The 27794-nt window shown below is 52.4% G+C and overlaps 1 protein-coding gene and 1 long non-coding RNA gene across 2 annotated transcripts; one reads left to right on the top strand and one right to left on the bottom strand.

Annotated features, from left to right (window-relative positions):
- The first annotated feature begins 1092 nt into the window (after positions 1-1092).
- Positions 1093-22675, top strand: Kcng1 (potassium voltage-gated channel modifier subfamily G member 1). The gene is made up of 3 exons (XM_031372842.1): positions 1093-1345; positions 13574-14373; positions 19680-22675. Exons 2-3 carry the CDS (start codon positions 13600-13602, stop codon positions 20448-20450), a joined length of 1545 nt encoding a protein of 514 aa, XP_031228702.1. The 5' UTR covers positions 1093-1345; positions 13574-13599; the 3' UTR covers positions 20451-22675.
- LOC116091444 lies at positions 1925-2757 on the bottom strand. Its single transcript, XR_004119035.1, has 2 exons — positions 2540-2757; positions 1925-2120 (listed from the first exon to the last, which is right to left on the bottom strand). It is a non-coding gene; the product is annotated as an uncharacterized LOC116091444 (long non-coding RNA).
- Positions 22676-27794: the final 5119 nt, after the last annotated feature.

Genomic DNA, 27794 nt, shown 5'->3' with positions numbered 1-27794 from the left:
CTTGGGACAGGTCCTCAGCTGACTCTGACTCTGGCATCTGTCTCTACCCACGCGCCGAGTGAACCCAAAGCTCACATCCCCGGGCCAAGTCAAGGCATCTCTGTAAAGAAGCCCCAGGCATAGGAGCCACACTAGCCGAGCGTGGTCCCTGAGTCCCTCCTGCTTGCCTGATGGAGGAGAAAGGACAGTACCGATCAATAATTCACTTACTCCCTCTCCTCTCAGACAGCTCTCCCACCTAATCTCAAAGCCTGCTGCAACTTCTACCAACTCAGAGGCCTCCAGAGTCCACTGCCCTCCCCAGGCTGCTGAGTACAGGACCCAGAGCCTGCCAGACTGGATCCCACCCGGGACAGTGAGCAACTACAGCATAGGAGTCACTCTGGGGCACAGGGCGCTCATTCTTTGGTTTTGGTGACACTGCAAAGGTGGTGCAGGCTCTGGACCCCAGGGCCCAGTAAGGCCGCCAATGGAAAAGGCACTTGTACAGCTGGTATGGTATGGTGGAGAGCACGTGGGCTCCATGTCTACTACACATGAAGTGTCCCCCCCCACCCCGACGTGTCACCTTCAGTGCCCGTGACAGTTCAGCGAAGGGTCCACGATCTCGCGTGAGGTTGGACCTCCTAAGAACAGGAGACTGGTCCTGTGGCATTCCCACGATAGGAACTCACGTGGGGAATGAAGCTGGGGTCCTGGTACTCGCTGAGCCTAGGGTGGAAGAGCGGCACGAGCGTCCCACGACCACTGGGAAAATTGGAGAGGTGGCTGCACCTTGGGCCAGGAGCCCTGGGAGGAGCAGCGCTGGGACTTAAAAGGTCACCACGGGAAGGCAGTGGCCCGCAGGGCGCAGGAGAAGGTTAGGGGAGGAGGAGATGGTTATGGGCGGGATGAAGAGAGTGCGGTGCTGCATTCCGCTAGGACCCAGCGTCCCAGAGCACTCTGGGCCGGGTCAGGGTGCGTGGCTTCGCAGTGGCGGGTCCCGCGGTGGCTCCATCCTCCCGCCCTCCTCCCCCGCTTCCCGCCCCTCTCCCCGCCCCGCGCGCAGTCCCCTCCTTCCGTCCCGCCTCCTGCCCGGCCACCTCCCTCTGCTGCTGCCGCGCCGCTTTGCCGGCGCACTTGCAGCCCGGCGGGCACCAGGAGGCGGAGGCGGGACGGTCAGGGGTCCGGGCGCGCAGGACAGCGGCCCCGGGGCCAAAGTTTGCCAGCAGCCCCGGCAGGCCAAGCGGGTCCCACGCGCCGCTTGCTGCCCCATCTCGCATCCTCACCCCGGCATCGCTGCGCCGGGGGACAGAGCTGCGGCCCGGCTAGCTCCGAGGAGGGGACGCCGCGACGGGAACTTAAGGTGGGAACTTCGCGGGCTGCAGCCCAGCGGGACCCTGCTCCTGCAAGCGGTGCTCCGGGCTTTGCACGTGGCCGCGGCCCTGGTGCCCTCTGCTGATACCTTGGAGCCCCGGAGAGGCCGCCGGGGCGATGCGGGATGCACCCACGCGGGCGCAGTTTGGTCCGGCCACGGATCCTCTCCAGGGGTCCCCGGAATGCGAAGTGCGCTCTGACTTTGCATACAGGTTTTTTTGGGGTCCCCCGGGAGGAGTTGGAATGCAGGGGAATCTTTCAGTGTCAATAGGCATGGAAGGCAGCTCCCACCAGCGGGCCTCATTAAGTCATTCATTAATTACGAACTCAGTGAGGGCTTATGGACCGCCTACTGAGTGCAAGGCCCTGGAGACAATTCGGTGGTCGTTGGCCTTAGCATCTAGTAGGAAAGTTAGAGGTCTCCTTAACCTCAGTGTACCCGTGATAAGTGGCCCGGCTTTGCTCACAGTTTTTGGGTGTGGATGGAAAAGAGACGAATTCATTCCTTCTCTGAGTTGTACAAAAATTGGTTGAGCACCTGCTGTGGGCATCTCACTATGCCAAACACTCAGTGTTTATCCATTCATTTATTCAACACGCCTGTACTGAACAGTGGAGACGGGACAAGACAGGGGGAGAAGTTGGGACTCAGGCCCCGCCTCAGAAGGTCTTAGCCTGCCAGGGTGGCCCCCAGCAACAGCACATGTGTATAGCAGATTTAAGGTTGGTTCATAATGCGTTCATTCCTAAGGGGGGGTCGATCCCTGGAGAGGGAGAAATGGGCTTTTCAAAGCTCTTTAGTGGGGCTGGGGGTGACAATGGGGGCCAAGAAGGTTCATCTAGTGTTAGGTGAATACAGCCTCCTAGGAATAGGGTTTATAAGATAAGCTGTCCCTCTGGCACACATTTTGTTTAACCACTTGCAATTCAGAGGTACTTAAGGGGTGCTAAACACCTGAGTTCCCCAGGTGGATAATAATAGGTGGGAGGCAAACACACACTCACCCTTATTCGGTGACACCTGAGCTACATGCACAGGAAGGTGAGAGGAGGGGGCCGGGATGGGTCTGATTCACTGGAGAAAGGGGGGCATGCTGGACTCTATAAATCTGGGTAGATATTTGCTGGGGTCTGTTTGACACTCCCAAATATCCCCCCAACCCCCGAGAGCGTACACACACACCTATGACAGCCTTCAGAACCACTGCCTGGTGTCTCTTCAATAAACACACCTCCAGGTTAAGTGGTGCCCTGGAGATTAAAGCAGTGGGGTGTGCACATGGTGGATTTTTCTACCTGTGGGTCTTTAAGCTTTGCAGCTTTGCAGAGGCACCTGCTGGAGGAAGGCAGAGGGAAGTGAGGTTAGGCATGGAAGCTTGGCCCCAAGGGATTGCTCCTACCAGCCCAGCTCTGAGCCAACCCATTCCAGTGGAAAAATGTCTGCCGTGGGACACACTCCAATCCCACAGGGGACACGCGCACTGAAAACAAGTCACCCTGAGCCCCTTCCCAGAGCTGGGGGACCCAGGCCGTGAGTGCCCGCAGCCTGATGGGGGTAGCTGGGGGACCCAGGCCGTGAGTGCCCACAGCCTGATGGGGCAGACTCCGGGAGGGGGGGGGCAGTGGAGTTCTATGCACTAGGTTGGCACGGGACTCTGGCAAGAGGTAAGCCATCTGCCCCAGGGGCAGGGAGACACAGATGTTCCCTGAACACAGGGGCTCACGGGGGGGGGGGTGCCCTCTGAGAATCCACTCTAGGCTGGTTGCCTAAACCCAGAAAAAGAGAGTCCCCCTTCCCTGTCCCCACACATATGGAAATAGCGGCTGGCTGGCGATACCACCTAAATAGAATTAATAAAAACAGAAGGGATGGAGGAGGCTGCCAGGCCTTGGTATTTTTACCTGGCAGACTGTCCTTAATGAACAAAGTCAGCGTATGAATCTGCCACAGGATCGGAACTGTGCCTGAAGTTACCCCTGCCCCAACAGACAAGAGGCATAGCATCCCCTCCTTCCTGCCCAGCCCTGTGAGCAGCCCAACTAACTGGTGCTGTCTCCAGGTCCCCATTGCTCCTCTGTGTTAACCAGTGTTCCCCAATTTCTGATCACAAAAGGAGGAAAGAAAGAAAGAAAGGAGGAGAGAAAGAAAGAAAGAAAGAAAGAAAGGAAGGAAGGAAGGAAGGAAGGAAGGAAAGAAAACAAGCAAGCCTGAGGGTCAGAATTTAATCCCCAGTACCCAAATCATCAACAACAACAAACCAGGCATGGGATGCCAGGGCTGGAGAGGCAGGGCTTGGTTACAGGCGATTCCTGGGGCTCTGCCGGTCCAGAGTAAGGCCCTGCCTCAAAAAACAAGTGGACAGAAGCAACAGCTGAAACACACACACACACACACACACACACACACACACACACCCCACAGAGTTCTGGCCACAGTTTTTAAAAGCTCTTGGTAGAGTAACCGTGTGCACCGGGAGCCATTTTGCCAGCAGCAGAGCCAAACGGCTAACAGGACAGCCTGCCTATTTGATAACACTTTTCCTCATTTTAGTTCAGGTGAGGGATGAGGACAGGCTCCCACGCCCACCCCCCAGCATGGAATTCTCCGGGCACTTTGACCCCTGCTCTCAGGAGAAGAAGCTGAGGTGTGTGGGAGTGGTGGATGGCAAGTGGCAAAGGCAGACTTCCACAGGCAGCAATCCTGAGGGGAGAGGGCAGCATGCGAGGACCTGGGCAGCCTAATAGCTGGATCTATTATAATTAGCGATTTAATTGGGGGTGAAGGCAGCCCAGCCAGCCCTTGAGTCAGCCCAGCCACAAGCCCTAATCCTGACAGATGAGACTCACAGGAGAGACAAGAACTACATGGGGCCTGGGAAGAGAAGGAAGGAAGCCTCGGGTTCCCTACTCCAACTTAGAAATGGTAGTCCAGGGGCCAAACCCCAACACCAGAAGCTTAGCAAATATTCTAACTTCTGGAAATCTGCCTAGCGTGTTGTGTTAGGGCTCCTACCTTTCATACACAGTGTTCATCAACATCTCAGAGTTTGAGGAGATAAGAACTTCAAATCTTGTCTTGCCCAGTAATGTCGTCTGGGGAGAATCCACTCCCCCATACCAGTGCCCAGAGGGACTCCTGAATTCCTTGGCTCATGGCCTGGCCTTGCCATAACCCCTGTGATGATGGTCATATCTCTGGAGGCCACAGTAACGACCCAGAACTCAACAAAAGCAGAGACTCTATTGCTTTCCTACCCTGATCTAGTGCAAATATAAAGATGATGCTGTTTCCTGGCCTGTATCATCACCTGCTTCTCCGTATCCCCAGGCACCCCCCCCCCAGGCCTCCCCCAAAGGCTTGTCGGCAAAGACAGATAAGGTCCAGTCCCTTACAGAAATGACATCTGTCCAGGTCCCCACCATGACAGGAGAATTCGGAGATCCCACAGACTAATACAGTCCCTTACTGCCAGCCATGAATGCTTGTTTCACTGAGCCTCAGTTTCCCCATATTGCCTTTTAGGAGAGAATGTAAGACCCTGAAGGTAGGGGCCCAGCATCATACCTTGGTGCTTACTAAGTGTCCCGTGGAGGGACGTCTTAGGGGTCAAGGTCATCAGGCAGCAGTTCATGAAAACCTTTCATGTGAGGGCCATGGGGCCGGTGATCAGATGATGTCGCCGAAGGCTACAGAAACCTCTACTCACCCACCCTCGGTAGCTCTGCAAGAGACACGATCGCTCTCATTTTAAAGAGCAGGAGGAGGCTCTTCAAGCCCAGTGCTCTGTGGGTGCAGGTGGCTGGCTTGATCACAGGAACCTTCAGAGGAGCGGTGGCCATGATTAGCCACATCAGGCATGGATATTTTGTCCATTGCAACTACTCCCTTCTCAGATCCAGGCCCCTAAGCCCATGGTGGACCCAATGCTACTTAGAAGCATTCAGGGAGGAGGGAGCTCTGAATGGACATTTATCTTTGGAAATGTTTGCTGGGCCTCAGTTACAGCTCCTGGGTGCTATTTTCCTTCCAGGAGGAAGGACAAGAAACAGCCTCAGGGTTGCTGTGGGTCTCTGGACTCCTGGAGGAGAATGGGATAGAGGCAACCCCGAGGGAGATGAGCAACTGACAGAAAGCACAGGGGAGGGGCATTCTCCAGTGATTCTGCAGTGAAGCCTTAAGATGCCATGAGGAGCAGTCGGGCAGGAGGCTTCTTGCAGCCCTGGCTTGTCCCAGCATGTATGGAACCCTCCCTCCCACTCCACTTTGGGGCTTTTAACATGATGGTTGTTACTGAAGGAGCAGACAGGCTGGTTCCAGGGCCGAGGGAACCTCAGAGGGACACCAGGATCCGCTGTCTCTGCTGAGCACCTACCTAAGACAATCACCAAGCTGGAAGCTTCATGGCCGAGTGTGCTTTTGTAACCTAGGAAATCTCAAGGTGTGGGACCCACCCGTTCACCCCCTAACACACTTCCTCCTTCACCAGAGCTGGGCTGTCTTGTCTCCCCATTTTCCCTCCCTTCCTGTTCCCAGGCATAGTCTCCTCCCCACCTCCCTTCAGCACGCTCCATGTTACACACAGATCCTTCTGTGTGTTTGAGTCCTAGTCGCGAGTAATGTGTTCATTTACATAAATAGCACCGTGCTGTAAACTTCTGTTGCTTTTCCCACTTGGCTTATGCTTTAAAGACCCAATTCTTTCTCCGATCCTACACAGACCACAGCCTTGCATCTTCTGTCTTTCTCTAGCAAGATTCACCAAACTGGTCGCTGGGGACGGACCGATGCTGGGAACGTCCCACTGCCTCAAGTAAAGGGGGTGACTTTCTTGTATCTTGTTCATCCCTGAAACCAAATTCCCATGAAACAGACCCCCAATCAAAGACTTAAATGGGGATAATTTGTCATGTTAGTGTCTCCCATCACTTCTGTGGCCCCAGAACTGTTCCGCAGCAGGGTTCTGGGGCCACAGATGAACAGCATTCCTTAGTTTCCTTAGCAACCTAGAACTGCCTCCCTGGAGGGCTGGCCAAACAGCACTCCCTCCAGCCCTGGGCTATAGGAGTCCGGTAGTGTTGAGTTCGAATCCTGCTGGGTCAGCTCAGGGGAAACACCCTTGGCTGGTGGTGGAGATGGGTGATAGACACTTGTCAGATTCAAGACTGAGATGACAGGTGTCTGCCGACTAGGCACCGGGCCAAGCGCATCACTTAAGTCCTCTCTTCAGCATAATTCAAGTGGGTAGGAACTGTTTGCAGAAGCCCAAAGTCATAAAGCAGCCAGCCCATCTCAAAGCTAATAGGCTCTTCTGTTCCCCTTCCACCTTCAAGTAAGCAAATCATCTGATTGGCTCCTGGAGAGGGAGGCCCAGTTCAGTATCCCTCCTCCTCTTCCTCCTCCTCCTCTTCCTCATCTTCCTCCTCCTCCTCCTCCTCTTCTTCTTCTTCCTCCTTCTCCTCTTCTTCCTCCTCCTCCTCCTCCTCTTCTTCTTCTTCCTCCTCCTCCTCCTCCTCCTCTTCTTCTTCTTCTTCTTCTTCTTCTTCTTCTTCTTCTTCTTCTTCTTTTCTCCTCCTCCTTCTCTTCCTTCTCCTTCTCCTCCTCCTCCTTCTCCTTCTCCTTTTCCTTCTTCAACAAGGTCTTACTATATAGTCTTGGCTGACCTGGAAGTCACTCTGTAGACCAGGCTAGCTTTAAATTCACAGGGATCTGCCTGCCTCTGTTTCCTGAATGCTGGGATTAAAGGCATGTTGCCAGGACACCTGGCTATTTTGTATGCTTATTGCCTAAACTGAATGGTTTAAGATAATCCACATTGGTGGTCTTGTGGTTCTAAGTGGGTCTGGTGGCTAAAACTGGGAGTTGGTGAGGCCATGCTCTTTTCTGATTGTTCAGGAAACCTCTGACTTGCCTGTCTTGACTCCTGCTGGCTGCCCACATTGGCTCCCAGCTCCTCCTGTCTTCCCAGCCACTGGTAGCCTACCTTAGCAACCTTCCTGTCTGTAGCCTCAGGCTCTCCTTGCTGTAGAGTGCTCACAGGGTCCTGGAATCGGATGTGTGTGCCTGGAGTGACTCACATCTTCCTGATGTCTAACTCCTGTGGGTCTGTCTGCACTGACCTCTGGGGTCTGATGTGGAGGACTTCAACAGAGTCCTAGGGTCTGGGTACTGTGCTTAGGTCAGGCTCCTGCCTCTGTACTTCAAGATAACTCTGCTAGCCTGGCCCCTCCCTGAACCACACACTGGTCAGGTTGGCTCTGGCCCTCTGACCTGCCTGTGAGATTCTCCCTCCTGCTGTCTCTCTCCTACACTTAAGTCATCTTCCCCTGCCCATCATCCACGCCAGTTTTTGTGAGACGATCCTTCCCACGCTCGTCTGTCTCAGCGCCACCTACTGATAGCCTCTGGTATCACGCTCCTCTCTTGTCCCCTCGCTCAGGTCCCACCCCTCAGAAAGTTCTGCCTGCTCTTCCTCCAAGCCCGCTGAAGCCATGAGAGCCTGAGTCCCTTCCACTTGTCCCATCCTTGAGCCTCTGTTCCTACTGTCGTGTCTTGGCCCCCAAGTCTGCTCCTGACACTGCCTGAAAAGCCCTGCCTCACGTAGATAAATCCCAAGCTACTCCCTGTGACCCACGAGGCCTCTAGACCTGCACTTACTGACCTCCAAATACATCTGCTTCCTGCCCTTATCTGCCTCCCAGCCTGCCCTTAAAGCTTGACCCTGTCCAAGCCCACTTGCAAGGCAGAGCAATCCAAGCTGTCCCCTCCATCCCGAGTAACCAACCTGAAGAAGCACAAGACCGGGTGCCTCACATGTGCAAGACCGGGTGCCTCACGTGTGCAAGGCCCTACCCCATGTCCCCTCCTGGGTCCCTCTAGATAATGTTGCCACCCCATAGTCACCCACTACCATACCCAGCTCTGACTTACCACAGCAGTTGCTATATCCTGAAGTTACTAGTGCACTTACTCAGAAATCGAGTCCCTCGGTCTACCCTCATCAGCTGCATGAGGACAGAGGCAGGGTCTGGCTGGCTCTCTGAGGCAGGGTCTGGCTGGCTCTCTGAGGCAGGGTCTGGCTGGCTCTCTGATGTGTTCCTGGACCCAGCATTGCATCTAACATGTGGGAACGTTGAAGAGCGAAGAATGGCTTAACTCTTCCACAGCCCGCTTCTCAGACAGCAGCAGACTCTCCCGAGTCTCCATAGCCCTCAGTCCCTGCAGCCGACATAACTAACCCAGTCAATGAATGGACAGACGTGATCCCTGGGAAGGCTCAGGCTGCAGAGTCGCATTCATGTCCAGGAGCTGCCTACAGCCTGTTTGATGAATGTGTTTAACTCTGAAGTCTAGAAATGCTAGCTACCCTGCTATAACCATCAGATTAGAAACCACGGGGTTACGATGTATGCAGTCCCTCCGTCAGCAGACCTTTGACCTTCCCCATGAGCTCTGGCCTGGAGGAAACTGTATCTGCAGCCCTCACCCACCACCCTCTAGTCCTAACAGCCTGCTGGGACAGCTAACTACATGTGGGAGTCCCACTATAGGCAGGAGACCCAATGAGACACTAATGGGGAACCTCTGCTGGAGGGCAAGTGGAGGTACAAGGGAGACTCCTAGAGAGAAGAGGCTGGTGAGTGAGCATTGTGAGTGAGCGTTGGCTGGGGAACGAGGCTCCCAGGCTGTTCTAGCCAAGTAGAGCAGGGCTTTCCTCTTGTCGTTGGTGGCGGGATAAAGTGGCAGAGCTGAGAAACAAGGAACTCTTGAAGCACCTAAAGGGATTGATTGTTCCCACGCCTCCAAGGGAGAGATCCCGGCAGGCTTAGCCCGAGGACATGGGTTCCAATTTTAGGAGAAGTGAAAAGCTCTCGGCTGCTCTAAAATGTAGTCATCGACTTCAAACAGGTGTAGCCTAGTTTCCCAAAACTGCGTCTCTCTGTGAAGCTACAACCTTCCCGGATGAGGACAGCGGTGCAGCGGTGCAGTGGTGAGGTGGTGCTAAGCTTCTGTCAGGACACCTGTGGGGAGGGGGCCCAATGAGCACCCTCCCTGCTCCGGTTCCCCTAAGATCAGCTGTGCATTCCTGACCCCAACCGGATCCCCTGATATTGGAAATGACAGTCTCCACCACCACTGCTCGCTTTCCGTCAGGAACTGAAGGGAAAGATCATTTTTCCTTTCCTTTTGTTTTGAGGTGGGTCTTCCCGTGAACCCAATCGCCTCCACTTTGCTTTGTAATGCAAAAGGAAAAAGAGACGATTTTTACTCTGGAGGCAAGTCTAAGTGGTCCTGGCCCGGGGAAGCAGATTAAAGTCTCTCCACACAGTCCGTTCCACTGTGAAAGTGGTTCTATGAGATCTTATCCGTTACAGAACAAGGAAACATATAAATCAAAGTATTTACCGAACACAGCAGTGGGGGCCACAGGCAGTGAATCAGCAAATCCAAAGGGCTAGTGGGAACGTATTCTGAGGTCTCCATGGTCACGAGGACATTAGGTCAGACACGGGTGTGGGCAAGGAACGGCTTTCAAAGGGACTGAAAATAGCCCAAGATAATTTGATTCTGGTCTGCAACATTTCAACAGTCCATAATCCTCCAAGTCCCTTCATTGGGCATCGTAGAACATTTAACCCAGGTTTCAGCTGTTTCTGTCTCTCTCTTCTATCTTTTTCTCTCCCGCTAGGAACTTCACATTAGCAAAGAATGATCTCAAACTTAGAACTCTCCTGCCTCCATCACCCAGGTGCTGGGGTCATGGTGGTAAACCGTCATGCCCAGTTTCTGTAGGGCTGGGCATAACCCAGGCCTCTCTTCACGCTAGGCGGGCGCAAAGCCACAACCTGAGCTGCATCCCCAGCTGTTTCGTTCTGTTTCACTAAGACGGCGTCTCTGTGGACTGGAGAGGCGGCTCAGCTGTTAAAAGTATAAGCTGCTCTTCCAGAGGACCTGGGTTCAATTCCCAGTATTCACATGGCAGCTCACAACCATCGGTAACTCCAGTGTCAGGGGATCGACATCTTTACCTGTATCAGGCAGTCGTGTACATGCATGCAGAAAAAAACAAAACAAAACAAAGCAAAACAAAAATTTTAAAAAGATGTAATTATCTTAAAAAAAAAAAAGGCCACTCATAGTGGTGCACGCCTTTAATCCGAGCACTTGGGAGGCAGAGGCAGGCACATCTCTTGAGTTTGAGGCTAGCCTAGTCTATAGTGCAAGTCTCAAGACAGCCAGGGCTACACGGAGAAAACCTGTCTTGAAACAGAGTGGCTCTGGGGCTGGAGAGACGGCTCAGCTCTTACAATGTCTGGCTGCTCTTTGAGAGAACCCAGGTTCCATTTCTAGCATCCTCTCAGCAGCTCACAAACAGTCTATATTTCCAACCCCTTCATGGGCACTGCACACTTGCTGTGTAGACATGCATGCAAGCAAAACACCTTTTCATGTTAAGTAAATACTTTTTAGGGTAATGCCTCACTGCATATCCCATTCTGATCTTCAACTCGGTAATCCTCCTGCCTCAGCCTCCCAGGTACACTACCAAGCCCAGCTATGGATGGGGATCTTAAAAAGCCAAGTGTTACCTAAGCCTAACGGTGCAGACAAGTATAATTTCAGCACTCGTGGGACTGAGGCAGGGGGATCACAGTTCTGAGGACAATCTGGCCTACGTAGTGAGACTGGGGTGGGGGCGACAGTAGATGTTTGCTACTTTCTTGTGCATCCATTTAGTTCTAGAAAGGTCTTTTGAGTAATCCGAGGTTTCAAATGCCTAAAGTATAGGAAAGAAGCCTGTGAGTGAAGTGGGGTGGGTGTGAGGGAGACCATGGGGAGCAGTCAAGACTACAGTAGACTAGAACCGGGCCTGAAAGGCACAGCCCATTTCTCAACAGGAATTCAGGCCACGAGGACATCTTTTGACATGAAATTGCTTAAGTATCAGAAGTAGCCATAAACCAAGCTGAGCCCACAAGCAAGCTGGAGACCGGTCAGCCCCGTCGTTCCCTGGGTGGAGACCGTTCACTGTGAGGCTGGGAAGGAAGGAGGTCTCACTTGCTGAGAGCCTGACCTGTGCTTTCTAAAGCTGGCACGTGCGGCTGCTTTACACACAGTGAATGCTCTCATCCAGTAAGTGTGTCGTGGAGCATTTACACTGCTGGGGGTAGGGATCCAGAGATGAGTCAGGCGTGGTTCCTCCCCCAGGGAGCAGACGGTCCTCAGAAGTATCCAAGCTTGCACACAGATAGCTGTAAAACTGGATACACAGTGGGGCTTGCACACAGATAGCCATAAAACTGAATACCCAGACGCTCCTCAGAAGTATCCAAGCTTGCACACAGATAGCCATAAAACTGGATACGCAGTGGGGCTAAGAGAATGTCTCCATGGGTAAAAAGCTTGTTGTTGCAGTATGAGCACCAGAGTTCAAATCCCCGCCTCCCATGTAAAAAGCCAGGCATAGATGGGTGTGCCTTAAGCCCCAGCACTGGGGGAGGGAGAAAAGCAGATCCCCAGGGTTCACTGATCAGACAGCAAGCTGAAGCAGCAAGCTTCTGGTTCATTGTGAGATCCTGACTCAAGGCGTGTAAGTATCGGAGCATGAACACACACACACACACACACACACACACACACACACACACACGCACACGCCTGGAGGTGTCAGTGTTGGTTCTGTGCTTTCCATTCCTGGAGCCTGCAAGGTGATATATGCCAACAGAGGAGCAAAATGGGCCCTGTTTTGATATTCAGACATTCCTTTGCCCATTGCCTCTTATGTACCTGTTTCCTGTTTGTGGAAGCGTTAACAGTGTTAAGAGAAACGCTCATACAATAATCAGCCAGTTCTGCGGGACCTGGCTTGTGGCCTTTCCGATCCTGTGGCATGGGTCACGTGGTTAAACCCGTTTCACACGGTGACTTACCTGGACTGTGTGGCTCCAAAAACTATCATTTCAATACCAGGGCCTCTCCACTCAGCATTTGGGGCATTGAGGGCCAGATGACTTCAGTGGGTCTGTGATAGGCACTGTGGGCTGTTGAGCTAGCGGTGGGTGCTGCTGTGGGCACTGTGGGCGGTTGCATTAGCTGCTCCCCTGGCTCTTCTGCTGGAAGCGAGAAATCTCCAACAGTCAAAGCTGCCTCAGACATTGCTGCGTGCCCCATGTGACGTCAGCTTCACCTGAGAGCCACTAGCCAAGGCCAAACGTCTCTTTCAGCTATGCCATTTAATTAAAAGTTAGCTGGCCTAGGGATGCCACTCTGGCAGAGTGCCTACCCAACATGCACCTGGGCTCAATTCCCAGCACCTCACACACTGAACACCAACCCGACCCCAGAGCTCCACTCTGGCCCTCATGGACCCACCTCAGTTACCAGAGAGCCCCTGCCTCGAGTTCTCAACACCAAGAAATCGGGCAGGTGAGATAGCTTAGCAAGTAGAGGTGCTGGTCGAGCAAGCCTAGTTACTGAGTTCCATCCCCAGAGCTCATGTGAGAGTCAGAGAATCAGATCCACAAAGCTATCCTCTGGCTTCCACACGCTCACACATGCACACTCGTGCACACACACATCCACCACACTCACACATGTACACATCCACCACACACATACACACACTCATGCACACACACATATCCATCATTATAGACACACAACATTCACACATACACATCCACCACACTCACACATGTACACACACTCTCACATACACTCACATACAGTGCTTAAGAGCACCGGTTTCTCTTGCAGAAGACCAAGATCCAATCCACAGCACCTACATGACAACTCACAACCACCTGTAGTCCATTTCAGAGGAACCTACCATCCTCTCCTGGCCTCCTGAGGCACCCCCACACACGTGATACACGGACAGACAAGTAGGTGCATACACACGCATATAAAGAAAAATATTTTAAACCCACAGTACTATTTTTGAAATAAAATAAAAAATACATATTCCACTATCAGTGAAGGCTCACTTAAGACTCAGGGGTCACCGGGCAATGGTGGTGGCTCACGCCTTTAATCCCAGCACTTGGGAGGCAGCGGCAGGCAGATTTCTGAGTTCGAGGCCAGCCTGGCCTCCAGAGTGAGTTCCAGGACAGCCAGGGCTATACAGAGAAACCCTGTCTCAAAACAAAACAACAACAACAACAACAACAACAACAAAAAGACTCAGGGGTCACCAGGGGTCTCTCCTTCTCCTTCCAGGCCCAAGAGGGATGTGAAGCCCCAAAATGACCCTGTTACCGGGAGACAACTCGGACTATGACTATAGCGCTTTAAGCTGCGCCTCCGACACCTCCTTCCACCCAGCCTTCTTCCCACAGCGCCAAGCCATCAAGGGCGTCTTCTACCGCAGGGCCCAACGGTTGCGGCCACAGGAGGACCTGCACCAGAGCAGCTCCCTTGCGGACCGCAGGCGACAGATCATCATCAACGTGGGTGGCATCAAGTACTCACTACCTTGGACCACGCTGGATGAGTTCCCACTGACGCGGCTGGGCCAGCTCAAGGCCTGCACCAACTTCGACGACATCCTGAGTGTGTGTGATGACTATGATGTAACTTGCAACGAGTTCTTCTTCGACCGCAACCCGGGGGCCTTTGGCACCATCCTCACATTCCTGCGGGCCGGCAAGCTGCGGCTGCTTCGGGAGATGTGTGCCCTGTCCTTCCAGGAGGAGCTGCTGTACTGGGGCATCGCGGAGGACCACCTGGACGGCTGCTGCAAGCGCCGGTACCTGCAGAAAATCGAGGAGTTCGCAGAGATGATGGAGCGGGAGGATGAGGAGGAGCCACTGGACAGCGAGGATCAAATCAGTGAGGGTCCGTCCGCCAGCGAGGGCCGCCTGAGCCGCTGCATGAGGAGGCTGCGTGACATGGTGGAGAGGCCACACTCGGGGCTGCCTGGCAAGGTGTTTGCCTGCCTGTCCGTTCTGTTTGTCACCGTCACCGCCGTCAACCTGTCGGTCAGCACCCTGCCCAGCCTGCGCGAGGAGGAGGAACAGGTAAGGCCGTCAGCCGTTCTGAAGGCTGGCTATAACTTCCTTAACCACTGACACCTGTCCTGGGAGGCCTTCCCTCACAGCGCTAGCTAAGCAGCCTCCCTGGTGCTTGGCGTCATACTATGTGGATGCCTTTGTATCCATCTTTTCTAGCTCCCTCCCTCGATATTGCATGTTAGTGTCCTGGAGTCAGCGGCTGTGACTGTCCTGGTCTCTACTGCGCCCCCTACTGTCCTAGTCTGTGGGATCTAGAACAAAGCCCAACAAAGAGGCCAGGAGCCTCTTCTGCAAATTGCTTGAGCAAGCCAGTGTTTGGATGATGTAACCCTGACAGGCCTGGCTCTAAGCTGGGCACACTCCAGACAGAGGTCATTAAAACCGACCTTACAGATCCCAGTACTCTCTCTCTTCCCATCTCCCTCCTATAGTAAGTAACCTACCAAACTTGCTTTCTTAGTCATGAAAACATTTTATTTTATCCACAGGTCTGTGTGTGTGTACATGTCCCCACAGGATGGGCATGTTTCTATGCACAGTAAGAAATTGCATGTAGCCGGTGGAGGTGGTGGTGACGCACACCTTTAATCCCAGCACTGGGAGGCAGAGGCAGGTGGATCTCTGTGAGTTTGAGGTCAGCCTGATCTACAGAGTGAGTTCCAGGACAGCCAGTGCTACACAGAGAAACCCTGTCTCGAAAAAAAAAAGAAAGAAAGAAAGAAAGAAAGAAAGAAAGAAAGAAAGAAAGAAAGAAAGAAAGAAAGAGAGAGAAAGAAAGGGAGAGAGAAAGAGAAAAAAGAAGAAACCTTGTCGGGATGGCGGAGGGTATTCCATGTAAGACATTTGATCTCAGGCTGACACAGGCTTCATGCTATCAAAAGCCATGGGCGCCTGGGGGCCGGGCTCTGCTTCCGTCTCACCTTCCCTGCAGGTCCTTCTGTAACTCCATGGCAGACATGTTCTCTCACCCACCCAGCAGGTGAAAACAGTGAAGCAGACAGAACAGTTTACCAAGCGTAGGTTCACGGAATCCATGGTCTGTAGACCCCACACAGCAGCTGGGGACCCATGGTAACCCCATAGAAGTCCATGACTGACCTGCCCACAACTCCCCCAAACTGGACTTGAGGTCTTCAGAAATAAAGTGTTTCCCATGTGGACACGCTCACTCGGCTTTTCATACCGATGACAGAGACATGTCTTTGGTGAGAGCTGGGTCCACAGCGGAGGTGCCCTGGGCCTTTGAGTTGTGACTCCTGTACCACATGAAGGAACCAGGTACCCACTGTGCAGACATTTGAGGGACGGTCTGACAGCGTAAGGTGAACATAGATGCCAGCACCACTAACTGAGGACCAGCTGTAGAGCCTGCATGTGCTAAGCCTTTTGTGCTGTTTCACTCAATCTTAGAAGTTCTCACGAGGGAGGAGCCCTTCCATCTACAGATGTCACAGAGGATGTGGTCATCGAGGCTGTGTGTACAACCCAGAGAGGATTGCTGGCTTGTTCTTAAACACTGAAGTTTTTTTTAAAAAAAATGATCTTAAGAAAACATTTCACCAACTAAATGAAATGTTGATGGTCGTAGGGACTGGGGACGAGGACCGAGGGCTAGAGCCAAACTCCCAGAACCTGAATCCCATCTCACCCGCTCTGGCTGCATAGCTGTGGGAAAGTTACGAGGCCATGCTATGCCTCAGTTTCCCCACACATTCAGGGGACTATGAATGCAGTCCTGAGCATTCAGTTCAGTGGGGAAGTCTATGTAAGGAGATCAGCACAGAGCCTGGCATGTTATTCAGTACAGATTTGGTTTTAGCTCCATCATTCTGTGAGACGGAGCCTTACTATGCCAGGTTGGCCTGAAACTCTTCTGCTCCAGTCAGGAATAGGTTTATTATCACCAGCTCCATTATTCTTGGTTCTATTTTTTTTAAGATTTATATTATTATTTTATGTGTGTGTGGTGAGGGGATGGGGACTTTCTCAATCCAGCAGAGAGTATTGGAAGCCCTGGAGTTACAGGCTCTTATGAGCCACCTGACAGGGTGCTGGGAACAGAACTCACGTCCTCCTGAGGAGCGGTAAGCACTCTTAACCACTGAGTCATTTCTCCACCACTTCCCACTCCCCACCCCCACCCCCTGATTCCTGATTTTATCAGGAAAACAGTGTCAAAGCCACACTGATGGAACTTCTGGCATTGTTTTGTTTTGGCTTCTCCATGTGGTGCTGGAGGCGGAGCCCAGGGCCCAACACAGACTAGGCAAGTGGCCTATCATTGTGTATATACTCCCAGTCCCAAAAGCACTCTTTTTAAATGTGTATATGTGTGTGATGTGTGTGCATATATGCGGTGTATATGTGTGATGTGTGTTATATGTGTGCATGTATGTGCATGTATGTGACGTGTGTGTGCATGTATGCGGTGTGTGTGATATATGTTATATGTGCACATGTGTGAGTGTATGTTGTGATGTGTGTGATGTGTGTGCAAGTGTGAGCATGTATGTGCATGTATGTGATGCATGTATGATGTGTGTACATGTATGTGGTGTGTACTGTGTGTGTAAGTGTGGGCATGTATGCGACTGTGTGTGCATATGTGTGATGTATGTGCAAGCATATGGTGTGTGGGCATGTATGATATGTGTGTATGTGTGTGTAATATGTGTACATATGTGTGATGTGTGTGCATACGTGTGGTGTGTGCATGTGATTGTATGATGTGTGCATGTGTGTGCATGTATGTGATATGTGTGCATGTGTGTGATTGTGTGATGTGTGTGCATACATGTGGTGTGTGTGCATGTGATTGTATGATGTGTGCATGTGTGTGCATGTATGTGATATGTGTGCATGTGTGTGATTGTGTAATGTGTATGCATATGTGTGATGTTTGTGCATGTGTGTGATGAGTGTGCATGTGTAGTGAGTATGCATGAGTGTGCATGTGTTTGTATACATGTGTGGAGTGTAAGCATGTTCAAGAGTGCACACATGCAGAAATGTGAGTGGAGGCCCAGAGTTGACATCACATGTTTTCCTAATTGACCTATGCTTTTTTTCACTGAGGCAGGATCTCTTAGTTGAACTAAGAGTTTGCCAATCTTGGCTAACCTGGCTACCCAGCTGGCCTCTGGATTCTGTCTTTGCCTTCTGAGCAGAGACTGCAGTGGCTGCCATCCCTGCCCAGATTTTACCTGGGTCCTGAGGATCAAACACTGGTTCTCACAGCAAGTGCTTTACCCACTGGGTCACCCACAGCCTCCTGATAGGTCTTGAAAAATCAAATAAATAAACCAGGTGGTGGTAACACATCCCTTTAATCCCAGCACGAAGGAGGCAGAGGCAGGTGGATCTCTTGAGTTTGAGGCCAGCCTGGTCTACAGACAAAGTTCTGGGACAGCCAGGGCTATACAGAGAAACCCTGACTTAAAAAAAAAACAAAATAAACAAATGAATAAACAAACAAACAGGACAAGGTTGTATGAGTCATGATCCCGGGACTTGGGAGGTGAAGAGAGAAGGGTCAGAAGTTCTAAGTCACCCTCCACCATCCTGTCTTGAAAGAAAGAACAAGAGAGAGAGAGAAAGAGAGAGAGAGAGAGAGAGAGAGAGAGAGAGAGAGAATGATTCCTAGCCTTATTTATTTATTTATTTATTTATTTATTTATTTATATTTATTGTTGCTGTGTCGCTCTGGTTGTCCTGGCATTTGCTCTGCTGGCCTTGAACTCACAGAGACCCACCTGCCTCTGCTTCCCAAGTACTGAGGTTGAAGGTGTGTGCCACCCTGCCCAGCCCTGGCCTTCTTATGTCAGTGACAATGATCTTTGCTTTTATTTGGGGACCAGTAGGACTCATTGTGGCATCTGATGCATGTGCATACATTTGAGGACCTACTGTACACAGGCACTGCAGGGGGGACAGTGACCAGGGCAAGTCTTCAGACTTCCAAGTATATTGGGCTTAGCTGGGTTGGTGGTACCCCACTTCATGCCCACACAACAAGGGGGCTTGTGTGAGAGGTCTAAACACACCTGGGGCTACTCAGGTGGGGTGCACTCCAGGAAGGCTTCCTGGAGAAGGAGGGCTTCCCACCCCCAAGGCTGGAGACATCAGAGCCCCCAGGTCAAATTGTGTCACCAAGCTGGAGTGCATTCTCAGAAAGACAAGATCACAGAGGTCCTCTGAGAACCAGTCCCAATCAAGAGCCTTTACACAGTCTCTCAGCCTCCCTAGTGCTTCAACCCCTAAACACAGCTCCTCATGTTGTGGTGACTCCAACTATAAAATTGTTTTTGTTGCTCCTTCATAACTGTAATTTTGCTACTGTTATGAATTATAATGTAGCCGGATGGTGGTGGCGCATGCCTTTAATCCCAGCACTTGGGAGGCAGAGGCAGGTAGATTTCTGAGTTCGAGGCCAGCCTGGTCTACAGAGTGAGTTCCAGGACAGCCAGGGCTACACAGAGAAACCCCGTATAGAAAAACAAAAACAAAACAAAACAAAACAAAAAAAGACTGTGTCACAAATGAATCATAATGTAAATGTTTGATATACAGGCTATCTGATATGGGGTCCCACAAAAGGGTTCCCATCCACAGTTTGAGAACCACTGCTTTAGGACGTCTGTAGTTTTCCCGGGCCCTAACCTCTTGAGGGCTGTGTGCAGGGAGGATGCTAGCTGGGGGTGGGGTGGGGAGTGCAGGCTGCCTGAGTTTCAAGGGCTGTATTTTCCTAGCACCTGTATCAATATTCAATATCAATTTGCAGAAAAACAAAAAAAAGGGGGGGTTGGGGATTTAGCTCAGTGGTAGAGCGCTTGCCTAGCAAGCGCAAGGTCCTGGGTTCGGGCCTCAGCTCTAAAAAGAAAAAGAAAGGAAGGGGTCTGGGTGGTGACGCCTTTAATCCCAACACTTGGGAGGCAGAGGCAGAGGCAGGCGGATTTCTGAGTTCGAGGCCAACCTGGTCTACAGAGTGAGTTCCAGGACAGCCAGGGCTACACAGAGAAACACCGTCTTGAAAAAAAAAAAACAAAAAGGGAAAAAGAAAGAAAGAAAAAGGGAGAGAGGGACAGCAAGCAGAGAAGCAACCAGGAGTCTGAAGGGTGAGACTGCCTAAGCAGAGTTAGAGAGAACAGGAGCAGGGGAGGAGGCGTCTGTCTGTAGATAGGGGTCAGCAGCAGCTAGAGAGATGCCCTAGGGCCTGGCAGCGTGGACAGGCAGGGGAGCTGGGTGTCCCATATAGGCCAGAGCTTCGCTGCTGACTTACTGGTGTGATCCCTGCCTGCCCTGTGCCTCCCCAGGGCCAGTGTTCCCAGATGTGCCACAACGTCTTCATCGTAGAGTCGGTGTGCGTGGGCTGGTTCTCCCTGGAATTCCTGCTGCGCTTCATCCAGGCACCCAGCAAGTTCGCCTTCCTGCGGAGTCCGCTGACCCTCATCGACCTGGTGGCCATCCTGCCTTACTACGTCACACTGCTCGTGGATGGCGCTGCCTCCAGCCGCCGCAAGCCAAGCACCGGCAACAGCTACCTGGACAAGGTTGGGCTGGTGCTGCGCGTGCTGCGGGCGCTGCGCATCCTCTATGTGATGCGGCTGGCCCGACATTCACTGGGGCTGCAGACACTGGGCCTCACGGCACGGCGCTGTACGCGTGAATTCGGGCTTCTGCTGCTTTTCCTGTGTGTGGCCATCGCCCTCTTTGCCCCACTGCTCTACGTCATCGAGAATGAGATGGCAGACAGCCCCGAATTCACCAGCATCCCCGCCTGCTACTGGTGGGCTGTCATCACCATGACAACCGTGGGCTACGGAGACATGGTACCCCGGAGCACGCCTGGCCAGGTGGTGGCTCTGAGCAGCATCCTCAGCGGGATCCTCCTCATGGCCTTCCCGGTCACCTCCATCTTCCATACGTTCTCCCGCTCTTACCTGGAGCTCAAGCAGGAACAAGAACGGGTGCTGATCCGCCGGGCTCAGTACCTCATCAAAACCAAGTCACAGCTCAGTGGCATGTCCCAGGACAGTGACATCTTGTTTGGAAGTGCCTCTTCAGACACTAGGGACAACAACTGAGGCTAGAAGACACCCCTGCCCTGCCTGCCAGCTTCGGCTTCATGCAACCACCGCCACTGGAGCCTGGAAAAGGACTTAGTGCTTTCAAGTCCAGTCCCGGCCCGGGACTGACCTGAGCGAGCCACGGCACAGAAAGGATATGTATGCGCCACATCACCGAGAGTCCCTGCCCTCCCTCTAAGCCCAGAAGTTATAGGGAAGCTAGCTGGGGCCAGTGCCTCGCCCACCCTGGCCTCACAACTGATTCTCTCCCTAAGAAGCTGACTGGCCCCTCCCACCACGTAAAGAACAGGCCCAGCTACACGTGCAGAAACGGAGGGACTGCCTGGAGGAAAATAGACAGCGGGCAGCCACACGGGACTTTAGTACGTGTCCACAGAAGCAAGAAAGAGCCTGCTCTTGGGACTTTCAAGGAAGGAGCTGTGTGTCTTAGTGAAAGGACCACGTTGCCGGGGTCTCTGGGCTGGTGCGACACTGGCAGGATGGGAGAGAAGCAGACAGACAGACCTTTAGGGAGCCCACCACGGATGCTGTGTTCCCTGTGTTCCGGCTCGGGCTCCTCCCGCTCCTGACTCCCGAGCTCGTCCTTCATCCTTCTTCCTGCTTACACCCCAACATCCTCCTTTACCCCAGGACTCTCTTTTCAGACTCCACTCATCCCAGTGGGGGTGGGGATACCAACAAGCCGGTCATCTCTGCTGACCTCAAAGGTGAAATCGCTTCATTCTGTGGTTTAAAATTAGTGAGATTTTAGCCTACTCCAATTTACTTTAATACTACCAAAAAGAGGGGGGACTCTATACCCCTTACCTGAGCCTCAGTCTAAACCCACCATGGACCGGCACTTCTGGCAGGGGCGGTCCCCAGGAAGTCTGGGAAGTGTGAGGGAACCTCCTCAAAAGAAGCCACTCTCTCCCTGGCCTCAAGAAACATAGTTAGTGTGCCAACCTAGAAGATTCCTGAGTCCTGGAATACTGAGTCCTGGGTACCTGGCACTAAGGAGACATTGCGTACACACATACACACACACTCATGCGCAGACATGTGCAATACACACATACATATACACTCACACACAGACATGTGGCATTCACACACAGACATGTGACATACACACATTGTACATACACACTCATGCACAGATAGGCATATGCCCACATACATGTGTACATACACACACACATTCACGCACTGATACGCACATGCACACACACTTGCGTACATACACACATACATGCCTGCCCGAAGCTGCACGGGTGCAACCGCTTTACTTTACTGCTTCCTCCCACATCCCAGCTGCCTTCTAATCTGTCCAGCAGCAGAAATCGGGCTTTGGGACGTGTCTGAGCCTGATTGCGGGCTGTGCAGCCCAAACTCCTGCCTGCTGCCACAGTCTCCGCACCTTCCAGCAGCCCCTCCTACCCTCCTCAGACACACCCAGCCTACCCCACCTTTTTGTGGGCCTTCACGCCTGCAGAGCCGACCGCTGGGCCACCCGCCAGGCTGCCTCGCTGTCCTGAGCACCCAGACCTGCAGCTTCTCCGTTTTCTCCATTCCCTGCTGAACCCTCACTGAGTGAAAGTGCTTTTGCCATTTCTCCACTCCAGAGCTCTGCTCTGTCTCCAGCAGGACCAGTCCTGTATTCTGGCAGGAACTCTAAAGTGGTTCCCTGCTGTCTCCCAGGGCCTCGGTCAGGGTCATCACCTAAGAGGAGCTCAGAAAACACTTATTTAAAAGAGAAGAAAGGGGAACCAGCCTAAAGGAACAGAGATGGAAAACGTGTCCATTACAGCTTAGATCCAAATGTCCCCAGCTGTCTAGAGCCATACCACCCCAAATGTGCCTGATCTCAAAGACTGATTCCCAAGCAGCAGTGTTCAGAGGTGGGACTTCTGGTAATGGGACCACAACCCTGACCCCATCAATGGATCAACCCATGATAAATTCACAGCTTCAATGGCCGCTGGAAAGTAGTAGGAACATAGAGGGGGTGGGACCATGTTGGAGAAGTCTATTAAGAGGGACGCGCCCTTGAAGGGTTTATTGCCCGGGATAACTTCCTCATGCTTCCTCTCTGCTTCCTGGCTGCAGGGAGGGAAGCAGGTGAGTTCCAACAAGCCGACCTTCCTGGGAGGCTGCACCTTAAAGTGGGCCAGAAACGATGGAACCAAGGGACCATGGTGAAACCAGAAACCAAAATAAACCTTCCCTCCTTCAAGCTGCTACCCGCTGGTGTTTTGTCATAGCCATGGAAAGCTATCTGTCATGGGGTTTATTTTTAACACTGGAGGCTGGGGAGGTCCCTGGAGCACCTTCTCCTGATCTCAGGGAGAGACACAGCCACCTTTGCACAGTATACCCACAAGTAGACAGAGTGGAAATACCATGCTAACCCCCGAGGGCCTCCTTAAAAGCTCCTCCACATCTGCTTTCCAGTGACTCAGAGTTACAAAGGTACTACTAATTAGCATTCCCCCACCCCACCGCACCCCCGCCCAGCAGGTGTTATAGCCCAGCGCCACCATCATCAGGGTAGCACCTCCCAGTACTGGGCAGCCTTTTCACCCTCAGAGGGAGCTGTGAAAGGCAGCCTAAAACTGCACTGGACGGGGTATATTGGGGAGCCTTCCAAAGTCAGAGCGAGAAAAGAAATGCCACTTGTCAGGGAGGAGACCCTCAAACTGAGGACAGGGCCTGGAGTGTGTGGAGAGGCTGGGGTCTCAGGGGCCTGGACCTCTAACCTTCCCTTTGCAGGTCTAGCTCTGGCCTGAAGCCTCAATTGCCACCACCCAGGACCTCACCTGGGGACAAGATGCCGCCACCAGCAGAGTAGACTCAGAGGCCTGAAGTAAGAAGCTGGGCACCCAGGACACCCAGCAAACTGTTCTGGAACAGAGGGCAATCTCTAGAGCAAGCATTTTGTCCTCTTAGCCAGGGACTCACTGTCCGTGGGCCATCTGAGGCTACGAGACAGCTGTGATGAGAGATGCATTGGGCTGGTGTGACCTATGCCTTGGCTCACTCAGCCAGGCCTCTGCGCTGACCCCGACAGCCTTGCGTCCAAGCCTTGGCTCTAGGCGCTTGGCACCAGGCTTGCCACATCAGCGTCAGTCGCGAAGTCACATGGTTGTCCTCTTCTGGGACCTGCCAGGCACTTCTCCCCAGTCACAGCAGACAAGAGCCTCTGAGTGGCCCTAGACCAAAGTGAGGCCACTGGGCACCTGTGTGTGACACTGAGGTGAGGGGGAAGGACCAGGAGACAAGGCAATCAAGACTTTAATGCTTCCAGCTTCAAGAGTCAAATTCTGCCAAAAACACACAATGAGCATGTCAGGATTTTACATACTAACAAATCGGACTTTGGCCTCCTTGACACTTGTTACCGTCCTGTCCCAACACGCTGATGTACCCAGGTGAGACACTGTCATGTAGTCAGAGCCTAGCTCTAGAAGGGGGCACACGAGAGGGAGCCGATGTGGCTGTCAACATCTCGGCTGTGGGCACAGCATCCATCCTTATCCTTTAGAAGGGTCAGGGGCCATCAGCACCACCTCACAGCAGTCAAGCCCTGGACCAAGGCCTGATCTTTGGGAGGCCCACACGGCGACAGGAAGAGAGGTGGTTAATATGTGAATTTGGGAGGGAAGAAACTGATATGGGTGACAGGGTCAAGGGAGGCAGAACACAGCCACTTATGTGTAGGCAGGTGACATTTATAGCCCCAGCTACTCCAGAGGCAGAAGCAGGATTATAAATTCAGTGCCAGACTGGACCCCAGAAGGACTTCAAGGACAACCTGGGTAACTTGGCGAGATTCTGTCTCCAAGCAAAAGTTGCATGAGGGCTGGGAACAGTCTCAGGACTTTTAGCCTTAAAACTGTTGCAGGAAATATTAAATATTAAATCCTCCCCACAAGCTTTCATGCCCCGCTGGTGCCGTCCGGCCACATCACTATGTCCAGGTGGGCTCTTGCTATTTTCTCCCAGGTAGGAAGATCATCTCGCTTACATACAACGCCCTACACCCCCACAATCACTATCTAGCAAATAGTACCCAGTAAAAGCATGACTCTTAAAGCTTAATTATCCAATCAGGTTTATATATCAATAAGATCACAAATTACAAGATGCCAATACAAAAATCTCAGAGCCACATGATAAAGACAATGTTTTAACCCAATTACCCTAACCTTGTAAAAACCTTAGCTACCTGTGGCTGTTATAACCACACGGGGTCTGAATCGTCCTCTTCCCCGGCCTCCATGATGACGATCTTCTGCTACCTTCCTCTCTCCCTCCTCAACTTCTAGCTCCACCTCTCTATTCCTGTCCAATCACAGGCCTGCCACTGCCCTAATGTGATTGGACAGAGAAAATGCTGCAACATAAAACCTCTAAAAGTATGTTATTTATTTGTTTATTATTTTGTTTTGGTGTTTTGCTTTGTTTTTTTGAGACAGGGTTTCTCTGCGTAGCCCTGGCTGTCCTGGAACTCACTCTGTAGATCAGGCTGACCTTGAACTCACAGAGATCTGCCTCCCGAGTGCTGGGAGTAAAGACATGCACTACCACTGCCCCTCAAAAAACATTTAAAAATGTCTGTTCAGAGGAGGACTCACAAAGGAAATGATGCTAAGTGGAGAGGGCAGTGGTTCAAGCAGAAAGAAGGGCCGGCCTAAATGCCCAGAGGTAAGAATAATTCCACCAGCCTTGGAGAGAGTCCCAGGGCAGACACAAACCTTGCTGGGCCACCTCAGAAGCCAGTTTACGATCTTGGTAGGCATTAGGGCCTAGCCCCTGGCTCCTCCCAGCATCCTTCTCCATGCTGCTCCATCTTCCACTACCTTCCCTCACCTCTCCTTAGCTGTCGCCTCCCCTCGGGAGCTCTGAGGTGTGACAGGCTCTGCCTCTCTGCTCTCTTTGCTTTCTCTTGTTCCTGCCCTCAGTCCCGCAGCCCTAGAACTCTGTCAGATCTCTCTCACATCTGCTCAGAGCCAACCCTGCCTGGCACTCCCACCCTTGCCTGTGATAGTCCCTTACCCCCCCCACTCCCACCCCACCTCCACCACTGTTGCCTGAGAATTTTCTCCTTCTCAGCTGTGCCCACCTCGTTTCTAGTCACCAGAGACCAAGAGCAGCTGCCACTTCCTGGGTCTCGGTCCTTAGAGACTGTCATTTTCAAACCCACCTCCAGAGCCCTGACCTAACCACTTCCTGGGTGGGGTGGCCACCCCAGCACACAGTTCCCATGCCATGGGCATTAGAACCAGGCATTGGGCAACTCACAGCCTGTCTGACCCAGAGACCTAGCCTGCCCGCTCTTCTTCACCTGGTCCTCACACAGAAGCTACAGGGAAAGCCCCTCCCCCAATATGGCCTCCCTGCTCCTCGAACCTCCTACCTGTGTCTCCCTGTGCTCTCCTGGAGGAACATGTTACTCTCCAGTGACATGCTCTCTCCTCGTGACAAGCTGACCCCATATGCTTCAGTAAAAGTCAAGCCTCAGGCTGGAGAAATGGCTCAGCAGGTAAGAGGTCCTGAGTTCAAATCCCAGCAACCACATGGTAGCTCACAACCACCTGTAATGAGATCTGAAGCTGCAGTGTACTTATCTATAATAATAAATAAATCTTTTATTAAAAAAAAAGTCAAGCCTCTGTTTAGTTCATAGTACTAGCCATAGAACCCACGGTCTCCCCCATGCTGGGCAGGTCCTCTTCCCTGCACTTCCTTCCCTTCCAGCCTCTTTTAACTTTCTGTCTTAAGACAGTCTTATGGAGTCCAACTTGTGAGCCCCCTGCCTCAGCCTCCAGTATCCCATACAGGCCTACATGACCAGACCCAGCTTAAACCTGTATTTTAAACACCTCCTTACCCATTTCTAAAACCTTATTACCAATAACACATTACATAGTTATTTATTTGTGATCTTTCTGTCCCCCTTGATGCTTCACCTCTCATGGACAGGAAGTTTCTTAGAGTACCCTGTCTGGGACAGAGCCAGGCCCACACTGGCCCAGCTGTACCTCCTGGATACCTGCGTTCACAGACTCTCCCAGGTCCCCCTGGGATTCTGCCTGGAAACAAATTTCATCCTGTGCGGGTCACTGTCCATCAACTGTGTTTTGTGTCCAATCAAGTGGACGAACAAGTGCTGTGGGATTGGTGTCCCAACTGTAAATAAACCATAAAGGCCCCCCGAAGTTTCTAACTTGCTTTTCAGGAAAAAACAAAACAAAACACGTTGTTTATCCAAATGACCTGGCAAATATCCAGGCTTGGCTTGACACAGACTTAAAGTCATCCTTTAAGAGAAAAAGAGAGATTGAGAGAGAGAGAGAGAAAGAAAGAGAGGGAGAGAGAGAGAAAGAGAGAGAGAGAGAGAGAGAGAGAGAGAGGGAGGGGAAGAGAGAGGTGGAGATGGAGGAGGAGCACAGGGGAGGGGGAGGGGCAGGGAACTATCCTGAGGGCAGGTGCAGGGTCCTCCTGTCCCAACACACTGGGTCCACAAACACCACCCTCCCTACTGACAAGTCCAGTTGATAAGTGGCTGAAGTTTGTCCCTGAAGGGAATAGAATACAAAGCGCCTCACTTCAGCAGTGTAAGGTCATAAGACAGATAGGGCAGTGACCAAGGCACCTGTGGACACCATTCTAGGGAATGGAGACCCATGGGAATGTAGCCAGTCCTTCACGCTCTGGCCTCCGCAGATGGTCAATCCCCTGCAGAGCTCCCAGGAAGTGCTTTAGTATCCCAGGAAGGTAAGATGGAAGCAGACATGCCAACACCCTGAAGCTGGTGTCTGGAAAACCTGAGTGGCCCTACCAGTCCTTCACAGTCTCCAGCACAACAGAAGCCTTGTCATAGACGTGTGGGCTGGGACAGTGATGGAGGTGGCCCTGCTACAGAGCCATTCATCCCCTGGATGACCACCCAGCAGGACCAGGAGATAAATTATGTCACACGTGCTGGCAGAGCACTGACCTTGACACTGCTGGCCACTGAATGCCGCTCTCCTTCTTCGCTCTGACAGACTCACCCATCCCACCCCCATCCTAGCTAGGGTCAGCTCTCAGGTGGCACCAGCTGAGGTAAGTCCATCTCCCCTCACCAACAAGTCACCAGGAGGACTATGATCCTGTGGCCACACAGAGACTCTGCGGGAAGCTGAAGCCCTCTGCCTCCTCTCTGCCTTGGAGATATCCCGGGCACATGAGGGATTGATGCGGCCACTGGCTAGGTTTGGGACCTAGGCCTCTGTGAGTTCAAGGCTAGCCTGATTTACATAGTGAGTTCCAAGCTAGCCAGGGCGACATGATGAGACACAGTTTCAAAAGTAAAAT

The sequence above is a fragment of the Mastomys coucha genome, unplaced genomic scaffold (assembly GCF_008632895.1).
Source record: "Mastomys coucha isolate ucsf_1 unplaced genomic scaffold, UCSF_Mcou_1 pScaffold15, whole genome shotgun sequence".
Lineage (NCBI taxonomy): Eukaryota > Metazoa > Chordata > Mammalia > Rodentia > Muridae > Mastomys > Mastomys coucha.
Note: the sequence above shows the minus strand (reverse complement) of the source record. Positions and strands in the feature narration are given on the sequence as shown.

Coding starts and splice junctions, on each gene's coding strand:
- Kcng1 (XM_031372842.1), top strand. CDS start 13,600: ATGACCCTGTTACCGGGAGACAACTCGGACTATGACTATAGCGCTTTA. Junction 14,374..19,679: donor TGCGCGAGGAGGAGGAACAG/GTAAGGCCGTCA, acceptor GTGCCTCCCCAG/GGCCAGTGTTCCCAGATGTG.